This window comes from Uloborus diversus, chromosome 10 (genome assembly GCF_026930045.1).
Source record: "Uloborus diversus isolate 005 chromosome 10, Udiv.v.3.1, whole genome shotgun sequence".
NCBI classification, from domain to species: domain Eukaryota; kingdom Metazoa; phylum Arthropoda; class Arachnida; order Araneae; family Uloboridae; genus Uloborus; species Uloborus diversus.
Window position 1 is genome coordinate 91,970,665 of NC_072740.1, and position 20,073 is coordinate 91,990,737.

At 34.3% G+C, this 20,073-nt stretch overlaps 1 protein-coding gene across 1 annotated transcript in view; it reads right to left on the minus strand.

The window, feature by feature from the left end:
* Positions 1 to 20,073, minus strand: part of LOC129231346 (arylsulfatase B-like) — a 65,598-nt gene that overhangs the window by 15,501 nt on the left and 30,024 nt on the right. Inside the window, exons 6-8 of the mRNA XM_054865639.1 lie at positions 19,312 to 19,437; positions 17,488 to 17,614; positions 15,910 to 16,203 (exon numbers count right to left, since the gene is read on the minus strand). Of these exons, the coding sequence (XP_054721614.1) occupies positions 15,910 to 16,203; positions 17,488 to 17,614; positions 19,312 to 19,437 (547 nt within the window). The remainder of the gene's footprint in view (positions 1 to 15,909; positions 16,204 to 17,487; positions 17,615 to 19,311; positions 19,438 to 20,073) is intronic.

Consider the following 20,073-nt stretch of genomic DNA (forward strand, 5'->3'; position numbering starts at 1 on the left):
CGAATAGTCAATACTTAGATATAGTAATGACTCCGCTTTAAACAAGAAGCTGAATCCATCCTTTCTCTTCGTATTTAAGAGATGTTTGAAATAATATGGGGCCGCTAATTTAATACACTGCCTTCCCCTACTTTTTTTGACCTCGTTACGGCCCTAGATTAAATGGGTAGGGGAATTAGACGGATAATAATAAAGTTTTTTACATACAAAATTAAAGGTGCTCAATATCTCCACCTTTGGATGCACGGCATATATCTACACGGTAGTCAAATTCGTCCCAAACTTTTGGAAGCATGTCTACATCGAATGCTTCCACTGCTTACACAAGCAACCTATGTCTTTGAATCGTTTTATTTATCATCATCTCTAATGCTCTTTGAGCCAGATGTCCAACACCTAGGTATTCTCGACGAAAATCACGCTGAACACTTGTTACGGACTTGTACTTCACGAAGCGTAAAACAAAATAAGATTTTTGTCGTGCAATCGCCATTTTCACAAAAACTAAAATGGCGGCCGAAGAAAGATAGTTAGCGCTACCTGTCGGCAACTCCGTAAAACTTGAGTTTTTCCCCATTCAAACGATGCATTTATTTAATGAAACAGATAAAAATCTGAATAGATACGATTTTTTGAAATCGGGTCATTCTTTTTCAAACACCCTGTACTATCTGGAAAGTTAACTTTTGCAGCCGCGCTATGTTAAACTGTAGGGAATGGTTCAAAGCTCTGGGGCTACATCACGCAAACTGCAAGCCGTTCCTGAAGTTTTGAGCCAGAACTGTTATTGTAATCGCGATTTTGAAAAAAGAAAAAGTAAATCATTAAGCTTTCAGAAACGAATATGTATTCTTTTTCATCTTAGAATTAAGCAAAAGGAAAACAGGATGTGGTTTTTAAAAAATAAATAAATAGGTTAATGGCGACTATTTGCCTTCCTTTTTGTTTATTTCCAAGAATCATATTTTATGCATATAAAAAGGCCTAAACATTTGAGAAGCAATAAATAATAAGATCCTGGAGGACCTTGATGAGAAAATAATTGCATAGCCATCAGATTTCAATTCGCCGAAGAAATCGGAGAGTAAGCGGATATTTGGAAACAGAACCTCTGATTAGGCGATTTTGAAGAATGGCCACTCAGCTATGACCCCAAGAGTTGCTCTCAAGACGAATTAATTCAATCTTAGGAAACTGAAGTCTATGGTCAAAGATTTTGTGTGTGTGTGTTTGTGTCTGTATGGAGTTCTTACCTTAATTTCCTTCCTTCCTGTTCAAACACCCCCCCCCCCCCCCAACTGGCCTAAATACGCTGAATTAAACAATGTATCGGTCTCACACTTGCTATTTTACTATGAAGAAACGCTTGAGAAATAAACTTTTTTCTAACATACGCATAAAAATAGCGTTCGCATGGAAGCTGTCTATAAATGATGTCACACTTTAAAGGAGGGAGAGGGTTCAAGAAATTAAAAGTTCGGGACAGCGGGGAGGGAAGGGGCTAAAAAGAAGAGTGACATTAGATTTTGGTTAAGAAAAAAACATGTTTGATAGCAATATAGCAATATGTTTATATAATATAGTGTGGCATGTGGTAAAAGGAGGGGGGTAAGGTGAAATGTGACACTTTGAGACAATGGGGGGGGGGGAGTGCCAAATATGCTGAAAATAAAATGTGACATCACCTATGGACAGCCCCATGGCATGAAGCATAGGGGGAAAAAAACAAGTTCAAATTTTACGATTTTGGAAAAAAAATTGACTTTTTCTTTGTCGTGTAAACATAACGAAAAAAATCACATTCGGAAAAAACTTAACTGTAGAACAGCAAATAGAAAAAAGGTCAAAAAACCCGAGACAGTTCGAGATGGTTCCATTTTTACACGAAACAACTTGCCACTTCAAAACGGTTGCAAGAAACTTCTGTTTTTCAAAAGTGAAAAGCAACTTTTTAAAATTAGATTTCTTTGGACGAAATTGGAAACACGACAAATAGGAAAAACTTATATGCGCTTCATTTTTTAATTAAAACAAAGATGTCAAACCACATAACATTTTGAAATTCAAGTACTTATCGCACACCGGTGAAGCATCTCAAAAAAAAAAAAAAAAAAAAGAGAACGAAAACCAATGGAGAAAATCAAGGTTTTGCGCAGTTACTACTCGAACTTTTAACTGATTTATTCTCAAGTACTACAATACGTGTAAAACATTTATAATGCTATATTCACAGGGTTTTTTTTTTTTTTTTTCAGTCCAAATTAATGGTCTATGATGCTATTAAAACCTGTGCGCGTCTGTCTGTATCGTTGGATATAGAACATCCAGGGAAAGCCATTCCATCCCGTCTTACCCTTCTAAACCTTAATGGACTGGATATACAGTCCTGAATATATCCTAAGGACATCCTAAAGCATAAAAACCATCAATTGTCACCCGCCGCAGGTAGCGAATGGGGATTGGCGAGAGAAGCGAGCCTTAGGCGTAGCTATTTAGTTTATAAATAAAATTTTAACATTTTCTTTTAAATTATTAAATGTTCATGGTGTGTCACTCTTGATTATGTCGTTCATACGCGACCACGCACCAGTTATGTAAACAAACTTAATGCGAGTTTGTGTCAAGAACGAGCATTCAATTTACATTCTAGATTAATTATCATTATATTTTTCAGTTTTTGGGGTGTGACACTATTACTGCTATTGGAGCGATGTTTTTCTCTCCAAATAACTACTGCATCAGCAAAAAACGTCATTAACAGGGTTGTTTACCTTAAACCCTTGAAATCACAAAGAATAACTATAACACAAAAGATGTTTTTACCGCTTGGATATAAAATCGTATCTTACGCATTGAAAACCGGAAATACGTCTTAAAATTTTAGTAGCTTAGTACTTAAAATCGAATTGTTTCCTTGGAAGTTATTTTGGGATGTCGAACAAAGCGAGAGGCACATTGCCTCATCTCATTATCCGATTTTTATTTTCAACTAGCTTACTACCCGGCGTTGCCCGGTTGCTTCTCAATGCAACATATCTTTTAGGTAATTAAATGGATGAATTCTATTTCAATGAAAGTAAAAAAAACTGCATTCACACCACTCTAGGCTCAAATCTTCAAAAGACTGTGAATAGCACAGAAAGTCGAGCATTTGCGGAAAAAATAGCATCAAGTAAAAACAAAAAAGCATGAGGCATGTCATCGGGGTTCTGTCAATGATATTCTTTGCGTCTGTCGTGTCCACTGACACGTTGTCTGCGGTTGAATCAGACGGGCGGACATCCAATGTCTTAATGCAGAGACAAATGATTGTCTTGCGCATCTTGCGGGACAACCTTTTACGGGATGCCTCGAATACAAAAACCATTGTGCTGCCTTTGAAGGTTTTGTTTACTCCAAGACATTAAAGCATGCTATAGTATTCTTCACATACATTTTATTCTGGAAAACAAAATCATGGAATGTCTTCCTAGAAAGAGTCGTGAGTAAAATTCAATGACTTTTATCACTTACAAATATATGCAAAATATGACACCGTTACAGTATTTTCAGATATGAAAATCATTCTCAATGGCCTAAAAGCTAAACAGATAGTCTACTGTACAGAAAATAAGGAATTAGGTCATCGTTATTAATAGCCTTTACCATTCCGTTTTACGGATTTTCTGACGGTGTTTTTACTTTCAAAATTTCACGTGTTAACTCATTTTATAAGTTTTTGTAAGCGTTCAGGTATGCAAGCACATTCCGTAGAAATCTTTCACTTAGTATAGTCAACTTCACAAAATGTGTCTGTTTGCGATTTCCATGGCGATTTAGTGGCATGCCATGGAGTAAAATTAGATAAGTGTAAGTTGCATAAAAAGGCGGACGTCAGCCACATTTTATTTTCCTATATTTATGTCAAATTTCTATTTTCGCAGGTAAAAATAACAGTTAGATATTAATATTGGTGTCTTGCAACGATTTAAAATTTGTCTAGATTAAAATTTCAAATTTTTAAAACCTCACACTTGCCGTAAAAGTTGTACATGATAACTCAAACTGTTGCAGGTGGTAAGAGCACTTATTTAAATTTGTTGCTCTGGAGTATTCCCTTGAGAATATATTGAATGGCAAGAATGGTTCAACTGAAAAATAGCTGCCATAGATATAGTTACAGTTATCATTTTATGTTACATAAAGCATTAAAAATGGAGTACGTGGACACGAACTTATGGAACTAACTATATAAAACCCGTCAATTGAACTGCCTTATAGAGAAAGACATAGGCGTGCACATGTTGGTCACTATCCACGTCTTTTTTTTTTTTTTTTAATTATTTGCAGGCCATGAAATTAAAAGAAAGAAAAAAAAAACCGTCTTGTTTCTACTACAACTGTATAATAGACAATTCTTTCGTTTATGTTTTACAAAAGCTTGTTGCACATTCTGTTCTCCTTATCCGCCAGCTTCAAAACGAAGGCAATGTATTTCCACGTTTAAAAACGTAATCCAAACACTAAAAAGTTAAATTATTCAAAATTTTCTAATTCGTAAATTTAACTCAAATCTTGCTCCTAAATACAATTCATAGTCCCCCTTCCAGCAGCAAAATGAAATACATTTTTGAGTGAACCCAACCTTAAACATGCACATAAAGCTATCTATATGGGAAATAGGTAAATTGCACATGCATTTAAAGTACATAATCGACTTCCCTTTTGACTTATTGATCGTGATACAGAACGTCTCACTGGAGGTTTTAATTTCTTGGAAGTTTAAAGAATAATGTATTCCAATTAGTGGTTATACGTGAGATACAAATTGTTTCACCTTATCCCTCCACTGTGAACAGAGTTGCCTCTATTATACTGATACGTGTTGTCCATTTTTATCTTACAGCATTTTTTCAATGACAGTTGAACTACTTTGTGGTAGTTACAAACTTCCAATATTTTTAGATTATTTACAATAAAAGTTATCGAACTGAGAGTCTTGTAACTGGGAATGGAGCTTTGCTCAACTAATTTCACGATGAAGACTAAAAAGAAAACACTTTATAATCCCTTTAACGATCGAATAATTTTCAAGAAAACGGTCATAAAAGTGTCGATTTTTTTATTTAAGAAAATTATATAAAAATAAGTGTATGTACAACATGTGCGATCCATTTTTCGTTTTCAATATTTTTTAGATTGAAATTTAAAAAAAAATTAAAATTTTATGAAAAGTCAACCAGCAAACCCAAGCAAGAAGCGAAAATTCAAGAAATACGTCTTTTAAACATTAAAAAAGAATTTCATTAATCGTTTTTGTAACATAAGTAAAGATAAGTAAATTTTTCTTATGTATTAAATTTCGATTCCTTCCTGCATCTCTGCAATTACATTTAAAATCCGCAATTATACGTTTAAAATTGTCTGGTGCTGCTATCTAGTGCATAAAAAGAGAAATAAAATGTCTTCCAGGACAAAGAAATGAATTGATTTTAATCGTTTCCTCGCGTTAATATTGCACACCCCAGCACGACAATATCACGGGCACGAGAAATGAAGATCGAAACCCCAGCCCGGCATATTCAAGGGAGCGAGAGGGAAGGAGTTAATATGGTGTAATAATTCATCGGCAATTCATCATGCCCTTTTTAGTAGCAATCTCTTCCTGTCAAAAGTTGCCTCATAACCGCTAACTGGTTTAAAATTATTGTTAGTCAGCGAAGATGCTCCGTCAGGTGTGCTATTGCTTCGAGCGTTAAAGTAATATAAAATTTTAAACGATTAAGAAATTCGTTTACATAAAAAATGGAGACATTTTATGCATTTTAAAAGTTTAAATTAATATTTCTTTGCATTTTCTCAAACTTTGAACTTTTACCCTTCCAAAACTATATGAATTCCGCCACATTTAACTTCCGGGTTGTTTGGCGGGTCTAAATGTGCACAGCCTTTTATTTTACCACACATTAGCAATCCTAGTATGGTAGTTTTTGTTGTACATGTAATGAACCTCGTGACTATCCCTCCCTTTTAAAAGATAAATTCAATCTGCGCTACTATGCACTTGCCATTCATTAGCCATATTAGTATTTTTACCCCTGATCTTTGATAACTTGGAGCAATTTCTGTTAAACTTAGGTGGACCGAATTAGGTAAATCATGGAATAGTATAAATAACATATACATATTGATTTGTTTAAGAATAATACTTTATTAAATTAAATTTCCGTTGCAAGGATGTCGTTTTATTATCAGTTTAGTATTTTAATGCTAAAACTGTTGAAGATTGTACTTCGAAAATGATTTTTAATACCTGTCTCATTTTGGTATTTTCTGTGCTGTTTAAGTAGAAAATACTGATTCAAATTACGTTTATTGTCACGGTATTATTACTTGAAAACTTTTTAGCGAAATGCTCTTTTCAATTGAAGAAGATTCGACTGTGATTTCAATGCATCCCTGTCGACTTTGCAGAGTGCACTTTAAGAACTACTGAAAGACAGCATATCTTTTTCTTTCGGCTTTCTTGCCAAACATGCTATGCGCTTGTCGCTACTCGACGTTAACGACCATTCTTGAGGATACATTTTGTGTTGATTGCATTTAAAATACCTCCTGGTGGTTATATGTTGCTAACCGTTTTTATTTGCTTTGAACCAAGGTTCACAAATTTAACGATTACAGTTACTCTTTGAAGAAACTTTATTTCGGTTACTTTTTACAGGCTTATCATTCAGACCAATTCATAACTATACGATAATTCGTTCGTGTCGAAAAAAGCAATTTTATGATTAAAAATATAAACTTTAACCTCTTTGGATCTTTTTTAAATTTTAAAAACCAGCCTATATGAATTCCTGAGCAATAATTTAACTCTGTGCAAAATTTGGAAGAAATCCGACTAAAACTGTAGATTTGTATGAGGAACATACACACGCACCCACAAACATACATCCATTTTTATATAATATTTATTGACTTCCTTTTCTTTATTTCCCCTAATGGTCTGTTGCCACTAAACATAGAATGAAAGTGCATTTTAGACCTTCATTTTTTAAAAAAATCTCAGAGGAGAGCGCCCACGCACACTTTCCCTTAAATTTTCAAATAAAGCTCAAAATGATTAAAAATTCTGAGGACTGCTTCTGAACCTTAACGCTGTACCCTGCATCATCAAAAATAGCATAAAATGTGTATTTAGACTGTCCATTAAGAAAATTTTGAAAATTAGAGGGAGGATTTCCGAATATCTTCCCTTTCACTAACGTTGCAGCAAAAGATAACCTCAAATCGTGTTTTCAAGATATCGAAACTATTCTAAGAGAGCCATTAAATAGTTCTTAACATTAAAAACAACATAGATTCATTTTATCCGAAACAGTTCATCTGATCAAACTAAATTTGAACTCTGAATCTAACTCTTCGGCTCGTTTGTTTTATCAAAGAACAGGGCCGTCTTAAGAGATATGCATTGGCCTAAAATTCATTGGTTTAAGTAACTAATAGACAAATCTAGAATTTTGTTAAAGTTATTTATTTTAACGAGAAAAAAGAGTATCACGGTCATAGATTTAAAAAAAGAAAAATAATACTAGCTATTTGCTTAAAACTTAGTCGTAAATATAATTACCTCTACACGTTAGCGTAACCAGAATATACCTTCTTAAAAAGTTCTTACGTGTACATAAACTACTGTACTAGTATCAGCAATAATGCCAAAACTCAGACCGCTGGAGGAGGTTTTGATCCCCAAATCAGCGCCACTGCCTCTACGATCTGTGACTTCTTATAACCTTCTCAGCATGAAATCTAGAATCACGAACGTCGTTTAGCACTTCATCAGTTAATCACCTATGACACAATAGTAGTGTTAAAAACCAGGCACGCAAATTCAAGTTTCTCGTCATACCCAGTGGAACTGGAAAACCTAAATAAATTCAACACAAGTCAAGAATCGACCAACAAAGAATTGAACCGGGTATGCTTCTCGTCATACCCAGTGGAACTGGAAAACCTTAATAAATTCGAAACAAGCCAAGAATCGATCAAGAGGCAGAGTGGCTTTTGTGATGGTTATTTACGGAATTGTTGGGACTTTAATTATTGTTCGTTTTTCAGGAGAAGGCACTTGACTCCTCCCTCGTCACGTGGTATCCGATGATTCTATTTCGCTGTTTTCGGCAGAAGGTATATTCGGACCACAGCATTTTGTTGTAAAAGCAGCATTTTTTAAAATGTAACACAGTAATTAAAATGGCAGGTGAAGCAAACTTTTTTGCAGATTAAAACGCACGCCCGAGCTAAGTCTGTCTGGTTTTGTCTCCTTTAGAAGAGCGTGGATTGCTAACCGATCACCCCCGCCTAAAATAAAACTCTGCGTTGGAGGAGACGTGGCGAAGTGTCTTCTCGTAAAAAACGGACAACAGTGGTGAAAAAACTGACTATTCCACATTTAAACTACTTAGAATGTCTCCCCGAGAATGACTCCGTATGCTCTATAAGAAAATACGGGCGATTGGGATAACTTCTATAAGAGGGTGTGGTGTCTCATAGTGTAAGACGAATTCAATCAGTCACCGTTTGGATATAGACTGTATTATTATAACCCTAAAAGACCAAAAAGGTTCCGACACAATTATGAGAGCTGTCACCTTCGTATTTGACGGTGAATTTCTTCAAACTCTTCCTGTGGTACCCTAGAGGAACGCGTGCAGATATATTTCAAGCCTGGTTAAAATAGTCTCCTTTTAGAAGGATGAAGGTCGATTTTTTAGTGAAAATTTTTTTGCCAATACAATACTTCCTTTTTTCTAAAAGGAAGTAAAAAATAATAAATACACACTAAACCCATTTTTCTTTTTGAATGTATAAGAAAGATCTTTTATTCACATTTTTCTTCAAATAACTATAATTACGAAACAGACAATATTTCGTAAGAGAGAGAGAGAGATAACCTTCACTCTTTTTACTACCTTTTACAAAAAAGGAAGTATTGTATTCGCGAAAAAAATTTCACTCAAAAATCGATGTTAATTTCCATTTTGCTCACCCCCGAATGTATGTTGAGTTTTTTGACCCGATCACACGTGCATATATACCTAAGAACGTATAGACGCCCGAAACATCCATTTTGACGATTCCCGAGTGAATTACAACGAGTTTTCTCGTGACGCCTGTATGTACATATGTATGTGTGTGAGTATGTGCGTATGTATGTGGCATAACTCAAGACTCCTAGTGGGGTCTAGTTGTGCACCTTTCCTTTTGGTTGCATTCGGATGTTTCAAAAGGGGTCTTTTGACCTTTTTGGGGGGAAATCATTGTTAATATCGATACAAACTCAAGTGGTGTTATAATTTGGTGGACACTTGGTGATATATATCTCCAGGCTTTTGGTCGCCAAGTTTTGTCGCCAACTTGGCGACAAATTTGGCGATTTTTTTTATTCGGTTTTAATTTGGCCTTTGTTGGTGATATTTAGAGAGCTAAGTATTGAATCACATTAAAATTGGCAATAATGGGGAAATAATATTTAATTGCTGTAAAAGGAAGTCATGTGATGCACACATCAGCTCGTTTTGTTTGAGAATCTTATTTTACAATTTCAAAGCACACTATAATTTCCAACTGTTGGTGACGGTAGAGAGCGTTACTCGATCAGTTTTGGCTGTATAGATATGAAGATAGATATGAAGATAAATAGTTAATTTACCTATTTTTTTTATCTGTTCTTTCATGTTTAATGCGGCAAAAAAATAGTAACTCATTTTAACGGAAAATCTAACAGACGATATCGGCGAAGTAACACAATATTTACCTTTTCATCGTTCATTGGTTCAGAGTAAGGCTCCTACATAAAGGGAGCTGACTTATTCGACATTTTGGTTCCAAAATTGTCGGGCGAAAAAAATTGTGTTTAAAAAAAAAGGTTCATTGCAGAAAACTGGTGTCCAAGTTTTAGATGTGTTGCCTGATTGATGTTTGATTATTTTATTCTTCGGCGATAAAGATGGAAGCCGCTTCATCGATAAAGATGAAATAGTTCTTTGTTTTAATTTCAATTTTTACATAATTGTACCAATATTAAATCAAGATATTTTTTTCTCACAATGATACAGCTTTATTTCGCAGAAAAATAAAATTTTACGCTTTGCATTTCCACGGACTTAAAATTTGAAACCTAGCGATATTTTTTGAGCTGAAACCACGGGCTCAAAGTGGTTAAAACTTTGTAAGAAGTATGATTACCTCTACTATCTGTAACTTCTTGCAAAATTCGCGACACAGAACCTAGAGAGCTATTTACTCTATCTGGATCATTTGCTTTTTTTTTTTCCAAAAAACAGAATCAACCGTTCGAAATTTTTTTGCATTATTAATTGTTGATAGAAGAGTTTGGTTCTTTCATAATGCCCGTACATTTTATGCGTGATTTATATTTGATGCCTAACTGATTATTTGAATCCCTGATATCCCCGACCAGGAACGAGTAGTATAGAAATATCTTTGTGAAATAATGGAATATTGTGACAAATTATCTAGGAAAGTGGTTAGATTGTTTTGCTGAATTTTTTTTCTCTTTCTTTGCATGGAAATATATTTCAATTCTTTCAGTTTGCTGAGCTATACGGTCCCTTAACCGGAATCGTTTTTTTTTTTCTTTAGCATACTAGAAAACTTACTGAATATTTTGAGCTCATATTTTTGAATTTCCGTATAAAAGTTCTTCTAGATTGGTTTTTCACCGTTACTAGAATTATAAACAGAACGAGCGATTTTGTATATTTAAATATGATGGGTCATTTCCGGAATCACTGTACCAATTTGAAAAATTTCTTGACATTTTTTTTGATTGCCAGTTTGTCTTGAATTGCTCTATTCTTATACACGTAAAATTAAAAAAATATGACAGCGCTTAGCTCGATTAGAGAGAGAGGGTTACAGTCCATTTCGGAATTGTTTCTCCAGTTCCTAACTATTGTTTTTTTTCCCTTTATTTTCGTTTTTTTTTCTTTTTTTGCTAGTATATTTTACCTAATCTTTTCGTTTAATCAGCAGCTGTGATCGTTTTTATTGCAAATGAAAAATTATTGAATCCTTAATTAAGTGGTTTGTCTTATATTTTAATGCAGCTTTTATTGTAGTGTAAAGGGTTTTTTTTTTCCTTTTTTTTTGCAGATTGTTTTAAACATTGAAGGAATATTTAATGGTTCTTTGGGTCTAATTTCTTCTTTCACTTTAAGATTTCTGAAAACTCGCCACGACAATGCTGTAGTATCTCTGCCAGAATATGCTTTTCATTTTTGTTTGTCTTCTTTCAAAAAACCTTTTTTTTTTTTTTTTTTTGAGCATTTACGAATTACATATTATCCTCACTTGACCAAAATTGATGTTGCTCTGATTTTTCAGATTACCATGACGACGGCTTTATTTACTTAGAGAGCGAAATTTTCGTCTTCAAAGTTTTAAATCGTTTGTGGTTTTATTTTGTTCATTTTTTTTTTTCAAAATTTAACTAAAACAGACTACACTAAAAGTGGAGGAAGGGGATTAAAATTATGTTTTATCAGAAAGGAACCCCTGTATAGATGAACTTAAACAGCAAAATTTCCCGATGACTTTTTTTTTTTTTTGCAATGCTTTTAAAGATTGTTTTATATATTACGAAGAGGTTATTCTAACATTTGTTTTCTCGAGATTGGAAGTGAATATAATGCATTCTATTAAAACTTTAATGGTTTTTTTCTTGTGGTTTAATATATTTATTTCGCAGAATTTTCACATTTTCTTGCAATTTTTGAAATAGCTGTGACACGAAGATTTTTAAAAACTCACCACGACCACGCTACAGAAACTCGGCCAAATATTTAAAATGCGCAGATTTCTTAATGCATACGTGATTTACCTTTTTATCATGGCTTTACTAACATTGGAAGACGTTAAAAATTTTGCGATTCACTACTATTCCTTTTGTATAATAATTAACATTAATAAAAATGTCTAAAAAAAATAGATCAACAATTCTTCAAAATCATGAACTTTAGAAATGCGGAATAATCACCTCGCTACAATCCGTAAGAGCAAAACTTAAAATTATTTTAATTTCTTTTTCGAACATTACTCTCTAATGGGATTCTTTGTGACTGTCCTAAATGTTATACATTAAGCACATATGCAAAATACTTTGTTCGTATTTTACTTAAATAAGAAGATGGATTTTGTTTGTTTCTTTTTCTTTTTAAACGTGATTTTTTTTTCTGCAAGCGCGAACTGTAAATAATGCATGCTGTCATTTGAAATGTATATCAGGAAACCTAGTTGGAATTAGAAATTAAATTGCTCAGCAGCTATAAGCTATTTTGGACTTGTATTGGCAAACCCGTGGCCGATGCATTACGCACGAATATTTTTGTCGTACGTGGGGGGAAACTAACAGCATAACTGTAGTAAAATATACAAAACATAAAGTTTTTCTATCTAAAGTTCACTTCAAAAAGTAAATTTTTACCATGCGCAAAATACTCCAGCTTAAGAATTTTCAATGTCATTGGTGCGGAACTATTTTTGGGAACCGAGCAAAATAATCGTAGTTTTATGATTATGTATCGAAAAGTTAATTAGTATCTTCGATAGACTAAAAAAAAAATAGTTGGAATACAACTACAGGATTTTATCCAATATTTCGGTTGACTCTTCCATTTAGTAGTATAAAGAATCATCTCAAAATCAAGTGGGCTAAGGAAGAGTTTATGATTATCATTTGCTGAAGTACATACAAAGAAATATTTCAAATCTTCAATCTTCTCTTTCTAATGGAGCTGCGTTAGGCTATTTAGCCTTTTACAGACCTAGTGCAATCGCCTGATACGGCATCCAATCTTTCATGTGCCACTATTAAAGAGCGGGCTTCAATGGCAAAGTAATTTTGACACCCAGTTTCTCACCAGACGGAGGAACCTGGGCTGTCTTCGATGGGAAACTGTACTCGGAATTTAGTTTTGCCGAGGGCATTCAATGCCAAACGAATACCCACACTATAAAATCAATTCAGAAACGTTCCTGGAAAATAATGGGGAGCTGATTGTCCAACTTCTGCCAGTAACAGATATTGAGAAAAACGTGTACGTTTTCTGCTAAATGTCAGCAATCTTTCCGAAAGGATCCTCGAACTTTCAGAGGAATTTGGATATATCTCCCGTCTCCGGTTAAAACCAGTCATGTCCTGGGTACCTTCAAGAAAACTTAGGTAGGCTTAATGCAATTGATTCGAATCTTCCTGATTTACTAAGTGAGCACCAGAAATATTAACGCAAACATGACCAAATCTAGACCTTGGAGCGCGCCCATCACAATTTGCCATCGAGCTAATGCGCATGCGCGAGTAGTTCATTTTTCAAACGTACTTTGGTAGCGAGAGTATTTGAGATTTTATTTCTATAATGCATTACAGAAATAGTACGGTTATTTTGTTCTAAAAGTTAATTCTTATCGATTCCACGAATTATTTAGACATTGACGTGCCTCCTTTAGGTACTGAATTTTATGTTAACAATTTAAAGTTCTTTCGGTTGTACTCTTAAAAATGCTGAATTTTATTAATAAATCTGCACAATAATGGTGCATATTTCACACTTAAAACTGTGTCATTATTGTACACTGAACGGAAGGAGCCACCCTTGGGTGTACATACACATGAATATGCATAATATACATAAATATACATAATTGTGACCATACTCCGACTGTAATGTATATTAACAGTCGGAGGGATAACGGACCGAGCGGAGCGAGGTCCTGGCGAGCCAGAGGTCTCATTACGAAAGTACTATGAGACCGAGGGCTCGTATCCCGGAGAAATGATGAAAAAAAAATTAATGCATTAATTTCGACTTGTAATTAATACAATAATTTATTTCATTGTATTTTAATATGTTTACAAAAAACCCCGGCCCTGTACATTTTTGAAGCATATATTCGTGATGTTTTTTGTTGTGCTTTTATGTTGTTGTTTTTATATGTATTGTGTTCTGAAGTGCTTTGATCATGTTTTTTTATCTGATTTTTTCCTGTTGGCGCTAAAAAAGCATCGCTAAGAACGATGTATGACATATGTCGTCATACTCTAAAAACATGAATCAAATAAGAAACTTCTCAACATATGGCACAACAAAAACAAATAATTTCTTTTCGAAAAATAAATATGATGCAAAGAGTAGATACAAAAATAAGCGTATTGCCCTAAATACGTCAAGCGAGAGTTCTATTCCGCTAGCAGACGATAACTATTTCAAATACTCTCGCTACCAAAGTACGTTTGAAAAATGAACTACTCGCGCATGCGCATTGGCTCCAAGGTCTAGTTGACCAAAGCTAAGACAGAACTGCAAGTAAGCACCAAGCATCTCCCTCGCCTACAATACAGTGACTTAATCGCTCTCATTGGAACTTCGTCATTTAGGACGGGCCGTAATCGAATTAAAGCCGATGCACTTAATAAATACGCTCAGTCAATCTTTAAACTGATAACCAAAAATATTTTTCACAACAGTGAAAAAGTCTGCATTTCTGCAACTTGTAGAAATTCAAGAACCCTTTTTGCAAACATACTTGATTTTACGGGGAAATAGATGAAAATCTGAAATCCCGAGACGTTCCACGGAAATAATTAGAATCGTTTCGGAATATTTTTACAGTGCAAGGGATCACTTACGTGCCACATAATCATACTAAGGGCTCCTATATAAGGGAGCTGACTTATCCGACATTTTGATTCCAAAATTATCGGGCGAAAAAAATAGTATTTGTACAAAAGCCTCATTGCAGAAAACTGATGTCCAAGGTTTAGATGTGTTGCCTGATTGGTGTTTGATTATTTTATTCTGTAGATGAAGACGATTTAATTAATACAAATTAAAAACTAACATGGTGTGAAAATGAGGTTTGTTACAATAAACTATTTCTCGATACATTTTTGTTGAATTTGTGAACGAAAATATCTTTCTAGATTCACCTTAAGTGACATTTAATTCAACTTAACATCAATTGTTTTACAACAAAGCAACCAGCGAATATTTTAACGTATTTATAAATACTAGAAATGAGGTTGGGTCCAATTTTGTCTTGAAACCAAAATGTCGGATAAGTCAGCCTGTCCTTTTCAAGGGGCTCTAAATCATACAACATCGGATCTGACGATTTTCTGTTGCTCGAAAATTCACAGACAGGCCACGGCAGAGAAGGTCAACGCCTTATCACCCAGCCAACATTTCACACCTTCATAGATATTTGCTGGTACGACTGAAGTTATACGTTTAGTTTTTACGAACTAATATATCATTCAAATTATCATGTACTCTATATTCAGTTACATATCTATTTAAAAAATCATCATCATTAGAATTTAAAATTTGTCGGAAAATAAATTGATTTTTAATTTAGTTTTTAATTTGTAAGAAATGAATAGATGCAATTTTTCCGTAAAAACGCTTTGATGCAGGATGAGGTAATTCCAAGTTCCTACCGACGGAACTACCAGATTAACAAATTGTCAATGGTATTTTGAATTTTGAAGCACCCATAAGTCATCATCAGTCCAGTAGTGAACTTTAAATGGTTGAAAAATACCTGTGCTCTATGGCTAAAGATTACGGCTATAATTAGGACGTCATATTACTATAGTGACACTACTTCCTGTAGTTATGTGCATTGTTTTCAAGAATGTCTTTAAAGTTAAAGATATATTTCTGATTATCCAAATTTGATGATACACCGTATCAAGGATATTTAATGTAAAAGAAAAGAGGTAAAGAAATTATGAAATGACATTTTGAATTAGAAGACATATTCAATGTTCTTAACACACTAATAAAAAAAAAAACAAATAATCCACATTACAGTTGCTAGATTTTACTTCAAAAATACATAACTTACCTGCTAATGCTAACAAAGTTGGTAACCAGTCGGTTATATGCATCAGTTCATTAGAAACCTTTCTCATATTTCGTAGAAAGCGACTCCAAACGAATGCGGTGCCTCTTATTGCTCCTTCCAACAAAGTAAATTTAGCTCCCCGTAGAGGAAAGTTGGATCCAGTAGCATTATTTACTGCAGCAACTTCTGCACCATTGTCAGTTGAAAATATAATTATTGAATCATCTAACATGCCCGCTTTATCTAATGCCGAAAACACTTCTCCTATTGAATCATCCATAGCTGATGCCATACCTGTGAACAGAGAATCAGAAATTTTTAGCAAATCGGGCATCAGAATGTAAAACAGGACTTGAATTGAATGGAAAATTGATTATTTTATTGTTAGCGAGGAAAAGAAAACTCTCTGAAAGTTTAGAGTTAGTATAAACGTAGCACTCTAAGTAAGAACAACACTGCAAACAATTCATAAACGTTCCTAGAAAATAATGGGCAGCCAGTAACGTATCCTGCAAAACGCAGAAGATTTTTCTGCTAAAAATCAGTAAACTTCAGAAAAATAATCCTAGACTATTTCTGAAGAGTTCAGAAATCTTGATTTGTTCCTGCTAGTCGTGTAGCTGGAACAAATCAAGAACCTTCGTAGAAGATTTAAACCATAATGACTTGTCCACTTCCCTGGTTTACCAAAACAGCTACTACAGCAACCATGGCCAAAGCAAAAACAGAATTACAGGTCAGTAACAAGCTACGGAGCCCAGAAACTTACATGTTGCTCCCTCTGGAAGCTTAACCATTTTAGACGGATCGTAATCGAACTGAATGCGAAGCACTTAACCAACAAGCTCAGTCAATACTTTAACTAGTAGATAAAAGTACTTTTCACAACAGTAAGAAAACCGCATTTATGCAACTTGTAGCAATTCAGGAAACATTTTCGCAAATGTTCTTGAATTTCACAGGAAATTGATGAAAATCTGTAAAATCTTTGAACGTTGTCCGAAACTAACCTGTAACTTTCGAAATTTTCTTACAGTGAAAGCGTTTCCATTGTTGAATAATCTAATTACTCCATAAGGCATTTCCTGATCGTTTATTCTCTCAATTTCGTGATCAGAATTGGTCCCTTAAATCATGTGATTTAACACCATTGTATTCCTTTCTGTAGGTTTATTTGAAGTTAAGGGTCAATGTCAACAGGGCCAAGTCTATCTGCGCTTTGAAGATGAGATTGCACTGCATCGACGAAATTCAGCCACATGTATACAAAATGATCATGAATTTCAACAAAAGAGTGTGTTTGTGCTTGCAAAGCTGTGAAAATAATTTTCCTGATATGCTATTTCATGCATATCCCTATCCTATGTACTTAATGTTTCAACTTCAAAAAATACTATTAAAAAAAGTGTTTTCTATTTAATTTGAATCTTACGTAAATTTTGGGACAGCCTTTACGAACAATAGTTTTGGTTGTATTTACGAAAATTACAGTAAAAAATCCGGGGAATGGTATGACACTGCAATTTTTTATACACGAAAGATATAGTTAAAGTTTTGAGATCGTCTTGAGGCACATACCTGCGAAAATTCTTCTTTCTGGATCGTTTATGTGGGAAAACCTATTAATGTATTCTTCAGGTGCTTGAAAAGGCTCCTCTTCACGCCCAACATGTACAGCTTGGTGAGAGAAGTACAGGAACAAAGGCTACATGAAGCACACATGGGTATAAAGTTTTCGGAAAGTGAATAAACTTTATAGTACACTTTTATCATCAATGCATATGATTCAGAATAAGTCTGTGTGAGACTGTTTGGTATGTAACTTGATGTTTGCAAAATTTAATAACTTATGTTGATAGAAGCGGAAGTGTTTCAACTTTATTCGCGTTTGTAAGTGAGTAAATTCTAGATGATTGTGTCGTCCAGTCAAAGAAGTGAGGCATAGGAGGACTAGCGCTTCGAATATCAGCACATAATAATAAACAGGCGACACGATGTGCAAATCCTTTTTCACTCTCTAATCTATTTCCTCCTGATCCGAGTTTATTAAAAGGCAAGGCAGAGTAGATAAAAGCTAGTAGAAATTTTATTTAATTATTTATTTATATTTATTAATTTTTTGCTGCGCCTAAAAATAAAAAAATAAATAAATAAATAAATAAATTGCTTTTTTGTCAACGACCATTTTTACTTTTCTTTCCATTAAATATAATTTTTTTTGATTTATCTCATAAAAAATGGGATGTTTTTAAACAATTCAAAGATACTCAAGAGCCTGCCCTAGATTAGTATTTTCCCCTATTTCTTCTTTCACAGGAAGGATTCATGAATATAGTACATTCGAAAAAGTTTCCTCCGGTAAGAGCTTGACTCTTTAAATTTTGTAACGTTTCTTTTAATGACTTTGATAAAATTTAAAAATCAGGTAGAGGTTTCTTTCTTCTTTAACATAAAGGGGGAGGCGGAGAACGCAAATTTCAAATCAGATTATAAGCGGCAAGAAGCTAAAGTCAGGTATAATTTCTGCAATCCATTTATAGTTAGTCCTCATTCTGTACTGCCTGAGTTTTAATCATTAAATATGAACTCACTTTGGTGGAAAAAAAAAAATGTTCTCATTTTGTTAAGTAAGATGAATATTTGAAAACTCATTTAAAAATCTAAAAGAACTACACTGTAAAAACAATTCAGAAACGTTCCTGGAATACAATGGGCAGCTGATGTGTCCAATTTCTGCCAGTAACATAACTTGCAAGGAGCAGGAACGTTTTCTGTTAAATGTCAGTAGCCTTTCTGAAAATTTTGAATATCTCCCCGGTTAAAGCTAGTCATATCTCAGGAACCGTCAAGAACACAATGAGGTAGGGTTAAGGTAACCGATTGGAACCTTCCTGAGACACCAAGAAAGCACCATAAGCACTGTTGGAACCATGGCCAAAGCCAAGACAGAATTGGAAGTAAGATCCACCATATCGCTTGCCTGCAGTTCTAACTCTTTCAACGCTGTGTTCAATGACTCATTCACTCTCATTGGAGCTTAATCAGTCTGCTAAGACTGCAACGGAGCTAACGCTGAAAAGATTAATAGACACGCTCAGTCAATTTTTAAACTGGTAGCTAAAAATATTTTTTACACCAGTGAAAATACCGCATTCGTGCCACTTGTAGCAATTCTGGAAAGATTTTCGCTAAGATACTTGAGTTTACGGGGAGAAAACCTGTAAAACCCCTTGACGTTCCACGAAAATAATCAGCAACGTTTCGGAATTTTTTTAATGTACATTGTTATAAATTTATGAGACGCGCATATGAAAATTAATGCTATTCTACACCACTGAGCTATCGCTCCACCAGCAGTAATAGCGGCACATTTCAAAATTGACATTTCTGTATTAAACTTACTTGTTGAGGATCATGACTCTGAATGATATCGACTGCTTTTTTGGTGAAAATCTCTGTTCCATACGTTTCAAAATACCCCCACTCATCCTCGTTGTTGTCATGAAAGTCAAGTCCAAAGACATCATCCTAGTAATTTAAGAGATCAAAGAAACATTTCATTTCAATGTCAGACTGATTTTGTTCAGTAAAAAATAAATTTACGATGGGTTTACAAACAAACAAAAATTATTCTGTTCAACTATTAGTGAGAAAAAAAGAGCGCTCTCAATCCTAAAAAATTCACTATAAATGTATCACTTTTCGCACTCACCAAGGCTTATTGAGGCAAACTTTTAAGTGAATAATCCACGAGTTATGACCAAAGGTACAATTATGCAGTAGATCACAATTATTTAGTTTCGATTACAATCGAAACAAATATTCACAAGCAACTGTTAAGCTTTATTAAGATATACGTATGGAATTTCTTGTATTTATCACGTCGACTTAGAAAAAATTTAATTTATGTTACTCCGTTCAAAGTCCATTGATTGACAATCAGCACAAATTTTAAAGAAACTCCTTAGTGGTTTGATCCCCACGAAACTGATTCGATCTTTTTTTTTTAGCAAGAGGAGAGGTAGATGTTTTAGATTGTAATAGTCCAATTATTTTACTTAAATATTCCCCTAAAGTAAACAAAAGAAGTAGAGACTTCCGTCTCCTGCTTGCTTCGCTCGCCAACCCCCGTTCGCCACTCAAGCCGTAGGCGACTCAATGTCG